Source organism: Sinocyclocheilus rhinocerous, unplaced genomic scaffold (genome assembly GCF_001515625.1).
Source record: "Sinocyclocheilus rhinocerous isolate Xijiao unplaced genomic scaffold, SAMN03320098_v1.1 scaffold996, whole genome shotgun sequence".
Lineage (NCBI taxonomy): Eukaryota > Metazoa > Chordata > Actinopteri > Cypriniformes > Cyprinidae > Sinocyclocheilus > Sinocyclocheilus rhinocerous.
In genome coordinates, this window is record NW_015660490.1 from 704,222 (window position 1) to 714,535 (window position 10,314).

The 10,314-nt window shown below is 36.0% G+C and overlaps 1 protein-coding gene across 1 annotated transcript in view; it reads left to right on the top strand.

Annotated features, from left to right (window-relative positions):
- The window catches only part of LOC107724966 (neuronal PAS domain-containing protein 1-like), a 61,326-nt gene that overhangs the window by 35,325 nt on the left and 15,687 nt on the right, over positions 1 to 10,314 (top strand). The window contains exons 4-5 of the mRNA XM_016534067.1: positions 1,152 to 1,219; positions 3,450 to 3,539. Coding sequence (XP_016389553.1) covers positions 1,152 to 1,219; positions 3,450 to 3,539 — 158 coding nt within the window. The remainder of the gene's footprint in view (positions 1 to 1,151; positions 1,220 to 3,449; positions 3,540 to 10,314) is intronic.

Sequence of the window (10,314 nt, forward strand, 5' to 3'; positions counted from 1 at the left end):
TGGTCTGCGCCGACTCGCGCATGTGATCCGCTCCGTGCTATCGTGTCTCTGGACCGGCGCAGAGTGTGTGTGCGGTGCGGTGGTTAGCGTGACACAGCGCTTTTTTTCCTCAATGGAAAGCATATTTACACTGTTTGAATTACTAACAGCCAAAAAAATGTAATTTTGATTTCATGGGGACTTTAAGTATATTATTTGCCTAATAAATGCTTAAAAAATGCTTTTTAAAATGATGCTAAGGTGTACCCCGATGGTTGTCATGAGGGTGAATAAATGATGACAACATTTTCTATTTTAGGTCAACTATACCTTTCTTTTTTGTTTCTAATGTCTCGCTGAACGCTTCTTCCTGAAGCTGTGTATTTTGTCAGGTGAACACTTGTATCGTGGCAGGAGTACCGCGGGAAAAGGGTTTCGAGAAGTGAGCTCACGGTCTGTCTCCCGTTTAGTAGCAACTCAGACAAATGCTGTCATCCTCTCTCAAAACACTTATTGATTGCCACACGCATCCCAGCCACACACACACACACACAACACACACACACACAAATTAGATATATACACACACACACACACACACACACACACACACACACACATGGACGTCCTGCTGTGAGTGCAGGGAATTTCAGCTGGGCTTCCACAGCGTAGATCAGAGCCAGGCATGTTTGCAATGCACCAATGTCATTTGTGTGATTTGTAAATTGGTTTGTTTTGTGATGACAGGCGGCCCAGGATGCTATTGTGTGCTGAGGGTGAATTAGCATGTCTCTGACGTTCGCTGTCTTTGATAGTCTCTCTGAAACAGCAGTAAAGAACTGGGAAGGTGCATTAACAGCCGCTTAATGCTATTAACAGCCGTTTCCTCCTGTAGTAAACTAATAGTGCGACTGTCAAGATGTGTCATGTTTAAGAATATTAGAATTTATGTTAAAGAGGTTGGAATTGTTCTTTATGCCTGTATGTTTATATCATCACAGTAATCCTACTTTTCTTTTTAAAAGTTACATATAGTGATCGATTGATCTGTTTAGGTTGTTGTGGGCTTTGTAGCATTAGATATCAAATATAATTTCTGTTGAAATGACATGTTTAGCTTTAAACAGCTGCTTGAACATTATGTGATTGCTTTTTAACTTGTTTTTTTGCAGTGCGAAGAACAAGTCATTCGCTGGTCACTGACATATTTGAACAGCACCTGGGAGCTCATCTACTACAGGTAAAAATAAGTTTTGTTTATGTAATTTACAGGTGTTAATGTTATGAACAATATTAATGTAAAGTGCATTTGTTATGTGACTCTTGCACTCTTAAATTGTTATTGTTCTTAATTTTGTAAAATTATTTTCGCTTTAGATTATTTGATATTTTAGGCCTTTTTACACACCATTTAAAAGCTTTGGGTTAACAAGATTTTTTTTATATTATTAATTTTATTTTTGAATTAATACTTCTATTAAGCAAGGATGCGTTAAATTGATCAGAAGTGACAGTAAAGACATTTATAATGTTACTTAAGATTTCTATTTCAAATAAATGCTGTTTCTTAAAACCTCTATTCATCAAAGAATCCGGCAAAAATTATTTCCACAAAAATATTAAGCAGCACAACTGTTTTTTTTGTTTTTGAAATTTGCCGATTTCAGCAGCAAATCAGCATATTAGAAGGATTTCTGAAGGATCATGCAACACTGAAGACTGGAGTAATGGTGTTGAAGATTCAGATTTGAATTTATATTGCAACAATATTTCACAATATTACTAATATATAAACCCTTATTATATATTAATACAGCGGAATGGGGAAAAAACGCAAGCTCTCAAGATGTGTTTTATAAAAGTGTAACGTTTTTACAATGTGTGTCATGTGAGCTGCTGCAAAAGATGTGAGATGCGAGAGCAATGTTCAAAGATGTCTGTCTAATCCGTGTTTACATAGAAAAACAATAAAAAAGTAGTGCAGTGGAATTAAAAAAAAAAAACTACCTAACTACCCAATGCAATAACATTCATACATTATTCACACATGTTGTGTCCAAACTTTTTGGGTCCACTTTTGTAAATAATCTGCTTTATTGTTTAAGATGATCTGTGTGCCATAAATCCTGGAATTTGGATGTCTGACTTGAAAAGGGCAATTTGTACGAGATTTAAAAAAATGTTATTAGAAGGTTACCTTGAGAAAAATTTAAATTGTTCAAAGACGGACGGCGCTGATAGAAATCAAATTAACACTTCTGAAAATCCTTATGATTCTTTGTCTCGTCCTCTGTCAGTAATAACTAGATAATTGTGCTTTATTTCAAGCATTCCCGTCATTCCGGTCCACTCTCATTTGCATAGTGAACTTGTCACTTGCATAAATGACTACCGCCACAACATCAGTCAGTCTCAACTAAAGTGCCCACTCTGCTTCACTCGTGCCTGTGTGTGTTATTGCAATTAATATTAGTCTTTTAATGGGGTGACTGTATGCTTTTCATCTGCCAGCCACTTGTCTGGTGCACCAGAGTTTATTTTGAAGCTGTTGTGGTTTCTCTCTGAATCAGTCTGATTCTTCGCTCATGTTGTTTTTGCTTTGATGTCGATGCTCATGTCTACAGCTTGATTCCATATAAATCTTGAGATTTGTTCAGAAGTGTTGTATTGCTGCTCAGGATTGATTCCTTCAAGTCTGAAATGTGCTTACTTTAAAACAGATAAAACAGCATTCACAACCAGGTTTACTTCCATAATGTGACAAAGTGAAAGAGTGTAATTAATGGACTCTACATGAAATGATAAAATCAAATATTAAAGTGCCCCTATTATGGGTTATGAAAGGTTCATATTTTGGTTTTGGGAGTCCCCAACAACAGGTTGACATGCATGCAAGGTCAAAAAACACTTTCATTGTTTTATAATATGCATTTATTTTTAACTTACTTGCTCAAGGATTCCCAAACGATTTGTTTAACGATTCATTTTTTCCAAACCCCTCCTTTGCCTGACACTAATCTGCGGTGATTGGTCCGATTGGTCTCATTTTCATCTTGGGATTCGTTTTAAAAACGACTGGTTTCAATGATTCAGAGTCGACTCTTTCTTTTGAGAGACAATAACTTTATACACGGTGCACTTTCAGATTTAAAACTTGGCAGGGTGTTTTCATTCACTTAGAACTCTGTTACACACTGCATGAAAGGTCATTTTCAAAAATACACAATAGGGGCACTTTAGAAATAAAATGAAAATAGGGTTTGGTCACAGCAATTGAAAAAATAAAGCATTTTGAGTTACTTTTTACTTATTTTGATGAAAGATTATGATTTTTTTTAAGTAATGACAATTTTGACTTTATATTGACACTAAACATCAGATATGACTGGCTGTGATTGTGCTGTGTTGTGCAAAACTTCTGCTTTCAGGTAGAACAGACAAGTGATTCGTAATTGTTTTTCTCTTTGCAGTCTCTGGATGGATTTGTGTTTGTGGTCAGTCAGGAAGGCCGATTTCTGTATATCTCAGAGACTGTGTCCATCTACCTTGGCCTTTCACAGGTGAGACGAAAGCGCTTATAAACTGTAGCATACTTTATGCTTGGGCTGTTAATTTAATGTGTTAATTTAGTGCATTTATTTTGGTTACACTTTACAAAAAGGTTTTCATTTGTTAACATTAGATAACTACACTAGTTAACATGAACTAACAATGAAAAATACTTTTAAACTATTTATCAATGTTAATTTCAACATTTAAACATCATTCAAACATGTAATACATTACTAAAATCAAAAGTTGTCTTTTAAAATTATTTAATGTACCTTAGCTAACATGAACAGTTGTATTTTTATTAATATTAACAAAGATTAATAAATACTGTAACAATTGCATCGCTCGTTGTTAGTGACTAATTAACTAATGGGACCTTATTGTAAAGTGTTACCTATTATTATTATTATTTTAATTTAATTTTAAATTAACCCAGTGTTTAAAAAAAGTCTATAGACTAACAATTAATATATTAAATTATTATAAATATTAACTAAATGTATTATAATAATTTTTTTTACATTTTAAATATTACATTTAAATATATGTTTTTTTACATTTATGTAATTGCATGAAATGCAAGAATGCTTTTTGTGTAGATCAATACGTCTATATTAGACAAATATTGAAATATGCAATCAATGTGATCGATTAATTAATTGACATGTCTTGCAGTTAATTCAATTTAAATCTGAAATCGACTGACAGTTCTAGTGTATGCTATAAAAGACCTGCATATACTTTCATCTGTGTTCATCTATGATTGTGTTTTTTGTGTATTGTGAATCTCCCTGTGCTCATTTCTCCAGCTCTCTTCCTCTCTTGAGCCTCTCGCCTCTCCAGGTGCTTGCTCTCTGTTGATTGCCTGTGGCCTCTTGTACAGGGAATGTTAAGTCCTGCCATTTCACCCAGATGCATAAATAATAACAGTAATTACTCGCACAGCAATCAAAGCGTCGCTCCAGCGAGCCGGGGTCTGTCTCGGGAACAAATCGATAGACATCTTAAAAGCCACATTGATTGTGTGGCAAAAAAGAGTACACACACACACACAAACACACACACTCTGGGATGGGTGTGAGGGGGGATGGGAGGACAGATACTGAGATTAGGAGGGAAAATAGATGTGAATGAGTTCGGCTGGTTGAGGAGAACAAGTGGAATTGTGAGTGGTCAACCCTTTATGGCCGTCTTGCTGTTTCATTATTGACAAGCTCTGATTCCCGAATACCTGCACGAGCAGGACGCATGTTCAAAAGAGGTTTTATTTTGTCTGGCTGTCTGGAAGCTAATGATTCTTTCTAATTTGAACCACATTCTCAAGGTGCAGCAGCCAGGGGCGTTTCAAGCCTTTTCCAGCATTGGGGCACAGGCACATCAACTGTGCCCATATTTTCAAGTTTTGGATATAAATCGTCTTTAGCTGAAGTACAAAGTAGTACAAGCTTCACACGTAATAAAGAGCTGCTTTGTCGTTGACAAGCAATAGAAGACATTTGTAAGTTTGGTTTTCTATAATGGATTGTAGGTAAATATCCTCCTTATCCTTCAGTCTTAAAAACGATCCCGTTATTATTTTGATGCGAGAAACCACTGCAAACGATTCAGTGTGTAACTGTCCTAATGAATCAAACTGAACAGTTTTAGACTTTTTGCAAACCTTCTTGACTGATTAGATCAAAAGAGAAAAGTCTGGCATCCCTGGCAACCCTCAATGCGAGTAAATCATGTGACTAAATTTACATGCTAGGCGACCAAATAATGTCTATCGTTAGCCATTGGCTAATAAATTGTTATATTACACTCGCCAGTGTTTGAGTTGGAGGCTAAGTATAAGTTAAACGGAGATATTTCACTTGCCTTCACTCATTTTTAACACTGCACGTTGAGAGTTTCGCTCTCTGTATTTAAAGCGCACTATTTCAATTCATCTCAATGGATGCACAGCGTATTTGCCGCACCATAAAACTCTCACACATGCAAAAAGAGGGAGAGCAAGCCAGTCTTCTGTAGAATTGATGCTCTACGTGTAAATTATATTCTTTGGTGTATTTTCCTGTCAAAATAGTGGAGTTTATTTGGAATTATTCAGCCTTTAAGAACAAGCAGAAGTCACTTCCGGTTTCTTTGGTTGTGGGCGGAACTAATGCGCAAACGGCAATCTCATTGGCTGGCGCTCACCTATTACCGTCACTGTTTTTATTTCAGTAAATTAGAGCAAACACAAACAATGTGATTAATATTCATTAACCCAGCAGCTCACCAGATCTTAGTACGTTTTGTGTTGTTATTAGTAACAGAATTATTATTATTATTATATAATCAGTTAATATTATTGTTAGTTTTTTTTATAGAATGACCAACATTGTCTCCATTGCACCACAACCAGTCCTAAGTTCAGTTAAAATGACAAATATGCATTTTGATGCATAATGAATGATAATGAAGATAAGCTGATTGATTCTCAGGTTGGTAATCTTCACTGCCACGTAAGAATTTAGCAGTACTATTTTACTGGGGCACAGCGTTCCCCAGTGAAAAGGCTCTGGCGATAACATTAGTGAAATTTTGGCATAACTTCATGAACAAAAAACAAGTCTTTCAAACTAAGCAACTGTCGGTTGGTCAATGCAGCGAATCCTGACTTGAACCCATTCCAAAATCTGCATGAGGAAATCTTTTGACCTGATGCAAAGTTCCAGTTTGGGTGGAATTATTAAATATAAAAATGACTGGATTTCACCTGTGAACATTCATCCAACGATGGTAAATGTGTGATAGCACCTTTAGGCAGCATCCTAAATCCTAAATTAACTGATTTGAAACAGGCTACATAAACAGAAACTCCCGACAGAAAACAGTGGTACTCATGCATCAGACACACGTCTCACAATTGATTCTAATACAGTTTGACATTAGTAATTCACTTAAAAAATACACATCAGACAAAAATATTGGATATATATTAAATATTTAATTCGATTAAATATTTATGTATATACAACTTTTATTGAATATATTATAGTGAACTATTTTTATTGATGGTTTTCTGTATTCAATGATGAATGTTTATTTTTGGTTAAAATTTCATGTCTGCAATCTTGAATACTTTTACTGAGCTTGGCACAGAGCATTCTGGGATTACCTTCACTGTAAAGCAATCCATGCAATCTTGAATTTTGCATGAGGGTGAAATATTCCCCAAACAATTACAATATCTTGCTGCACTGACCAACAGAAAGCTGCTTGGTTTGAAAGTGACTTCTACTGTATGTGAGGTGTGATTAATACATCGCTTACACTACTAACAATAGACAATTGACTTTTTTGGCCATCAAAATTTTGCAGAAATCGTAAAAAGGAGCTTTAATTTCTGGATCGGTCAAGGAAGGCTGCATGCTAGGTTTTGGAGAATAGCCAATGTATTATTACCCTGTTTCTAAAAGTCATTCTAAAGTCATTAAAATGTTCCTACATTTGAAATGCGTCAAAATTGCCACCATTCGTCTAGATTCTGCTGGATGTTTTCTGTTCCAACATCATGGGCTACCTCCAGGAATGTTGGACACTTGTTGCATTTCCTTTATTATCTGGTCCAATTCATTCAAATAAGTAAATACAATTTTATATTTACATTTTTTTATTCAAATAAAAACTATTTCTATGAATATTTTTAATATATAATTCTAAAATATAAAATAAATTGGACTAACTTTATTTTTGTATACAAAAATAATTACAAGCATTTCAAAAGCCTAAGATCAGAAGGTTTTTAGGATCACAAAAATATCAGTTCAGTCAAGCGTGTCCTGGTAGTGTTTACGCCGCAACGGTCCTTCACTCCGGCCTCTGTCTGGGTCTCAGAGGTCACGCAGGAGGAAATCCATTAACTGTAAGCATAAGACCCCACTTGTTACCTGGTGCCAGAGGTCATGACACGCCATCGTAGATAGAGCCATCCGTTCTGGTTAATCCCTGTGACCTCTCGAAAGACAGTAGGGTTCCTTAGGCGGATTACGCAGGGTCAGGGACCTTGAGAGCGGGATGATATGCCTGCTTCCAGGCTGCTTGCCCTACAGAAGCCAAAGCTTCAGGCCTAGATGGAGGTCTAGGAGCTTAGCCTCTCTTCACCTCTCCACGGCCAAAGCCACAGCATCTGGGAAATGTGGAGGGGCGAATGGGGTGGGAAATTGATCCTGGGCTGATTAGTATGCAGACCCATCACTTTACCCCCTCCCCATCTCTTCCTCTGCCTCCTCCTCGTCCTCTTCTCTTGCTCCTCTCCCATCAGTCAGAAGCAGACGGAGAGAGTGTTGTGGACAACTGCCCGGACGCCTCATACATATTAAATCCTAGCTATTATTTATATCATGCCTTTCTCTTGCTCTCTCCCTCTCTTCGTAACCCTCTTCTTAACACTTACCAACAACCTTTTCTCACTTCTTCTGTTTCTCATTCCTCTTTCAGCATCTCTCTGGTTCTTTGCAGATCTTTTCTACTGATGTCTGATTTTCAAACAAATCGTTCTTTTGGGTTCTTATTATGGCTGTCAGAAGGTAATTAAGAAATTATGACAAATAAGGATATATAAAAATATAAAATGTATTAGAATATTTAAATATAACTTGCATATACATGATCAAATTATATATTTATTTGTTAAAGAATACAGGGAAAAGAGTTATGTTATTAGTATTAATATTATTAAATATTTAATTTGAATATATTTTAAAATGTAATATTCCTGTGATGGCAAAGCTGAATTTTCAGCAATCTTTACTCTAGTCGTCCCAGTTATTATAAGTATTTTACTGTCACTTTTGATCAGTTTAATACATCTTTGCCGAACGTATTAATTTCATTCAAACTAAATTCTTACTGCTCCCAGACTTTAAAATGGTAGTGTATGGTAGTTTATGTGTGTTGCACCATGAGCACTACTGTGTCAAGTTAAACACAGTTAAACTTAAGTGTCTCAATACACACGTTTTATTTCATTTCACTGCGGCTAGCTGATTTCGAATGCAAGAACATGTCTTGTGTGAACGGCCCCTGACACACGCTACTACAGGACACCACACTTACTGAGATAAGCAGCACAGAATAAGTAAGGAGCTGTTCATATAGGACGTGTTCTTGTGTTCAAAAACAACTTTTCAAGCGCCAACGCAGGCGTCAGCCAATCAGATGACCTTATGCAAATACCCTAGCGCAGACGCTAGCCAATCGCGTTCATGCAACACCAGAAGACTAATGTGATTGGCTGTTGTCACTATGACGGTCGTGTCAGAACCAAGCTTCAGAAACGCCCTCCGTCAAGCGTTAACGCTGATGCGTCTTGAGACAAGCTTTCAAAGTTTCACTGTTTTAACTTGACACAGCCTTTTAAAATCGCAGCACCCATGGAAGACACAGTGTGAAATAAATATATTCTAGACATTTTATATGGGTATTTTGTGAAAATTTTGCTCAATTTAAAGTCCGGGTATATAGCCAATGTACTTAAGTAGAAGTACAAAGTTATTTGTACTTTAGTATTGGAAAGTAAAATGTAAAATACAATTTAAAAAATACTTTTAAATGTACCAGTGAATGAATCAGTTTATTGAAACTAGTTCCTTGAAATGAATTGTTAATGAACAGATACACTGCAGTAAACCTGACTTTCAAATGCTATTCTAGACCTCGAATAGTCTCTTGCGTGCTTTTTCACAATTACATTTATTCTTACAAACCGAGGGTCTTCCAGTGAATCCTTTTAATTGATATTTCCCAAAAGCTCTGCATGCACCTTTGGTGTCTTCTTGCGTCCAAACATCTGAGATCCCATCAGTGCCACTCCAATAAACTAAACAACCCTCTCCAAAGCATTGTGGATCAGATTAAGTTCTCCTGTCTGCTGGATTTACCTCCACCTTTACCTCTCAATTAGCTGACACGGGCTTAAAACCCAAGACTCTTCACAATTCATCCCTCAACTGATCCCCAATTACACAGCTCCACTCTTTACTCCACCGTCTATCCCTCTTCTTTCTGCTCTTCCCTCTGTTTGCATGCAACCTGCCTTGCACACACACATTAGTGTCCTTGACGGCCAGCAGAAAATCCTTTAAAATCCCTCCGTAAATGGATCTAATCCCATAATAAATGGTCCCACAGACAAGGGTGTGAGGGAGAAACCGGCCTTTTATCAAGATACTGTAGAATGAAATCTGACCCACACAGATTACTTTTTTATAGATCCAGGAGTCAGAGAAATGCAAATTACACTATTTTTTCACCTTCAGTTAAGTAAAAAATAATATTGTGTATACACACACAGACAAGTGTGCTTAAGTGTACTCATGTACCCATCATTCAAATCTCTTTCTTTCTTTTGTGCAACACAAAAGGAGATGTTTTCCAGAATGTTCAAGTTGCTCTTTTTTAATATACAAAAAAGGTAATTTTTTCCCATTTTTATATATTTATTTTTAACCATAAAAGTCTGAATGACCATTCCTATATATTTTATTTAAAAAAAACTTACAAATTAAATTATTAAAAAAATACATCTTAAAGAAATTGATATTATTTTATCTGTCACTACTGCCAAATCTCCTTCCTACTTGCAATTTATAAATACATCACATCATATTGTATAGGACAGTGGTTATCAACTGGGGGGCAAACTTCCAAAATAACTTAATGATAAAAAAAATACAAAATAAGCATTAAAATAAGTTAATGCAAATAAAAAAAAATATATATATTTTTTTTTTTCCTTTGGATATACAGTACTAG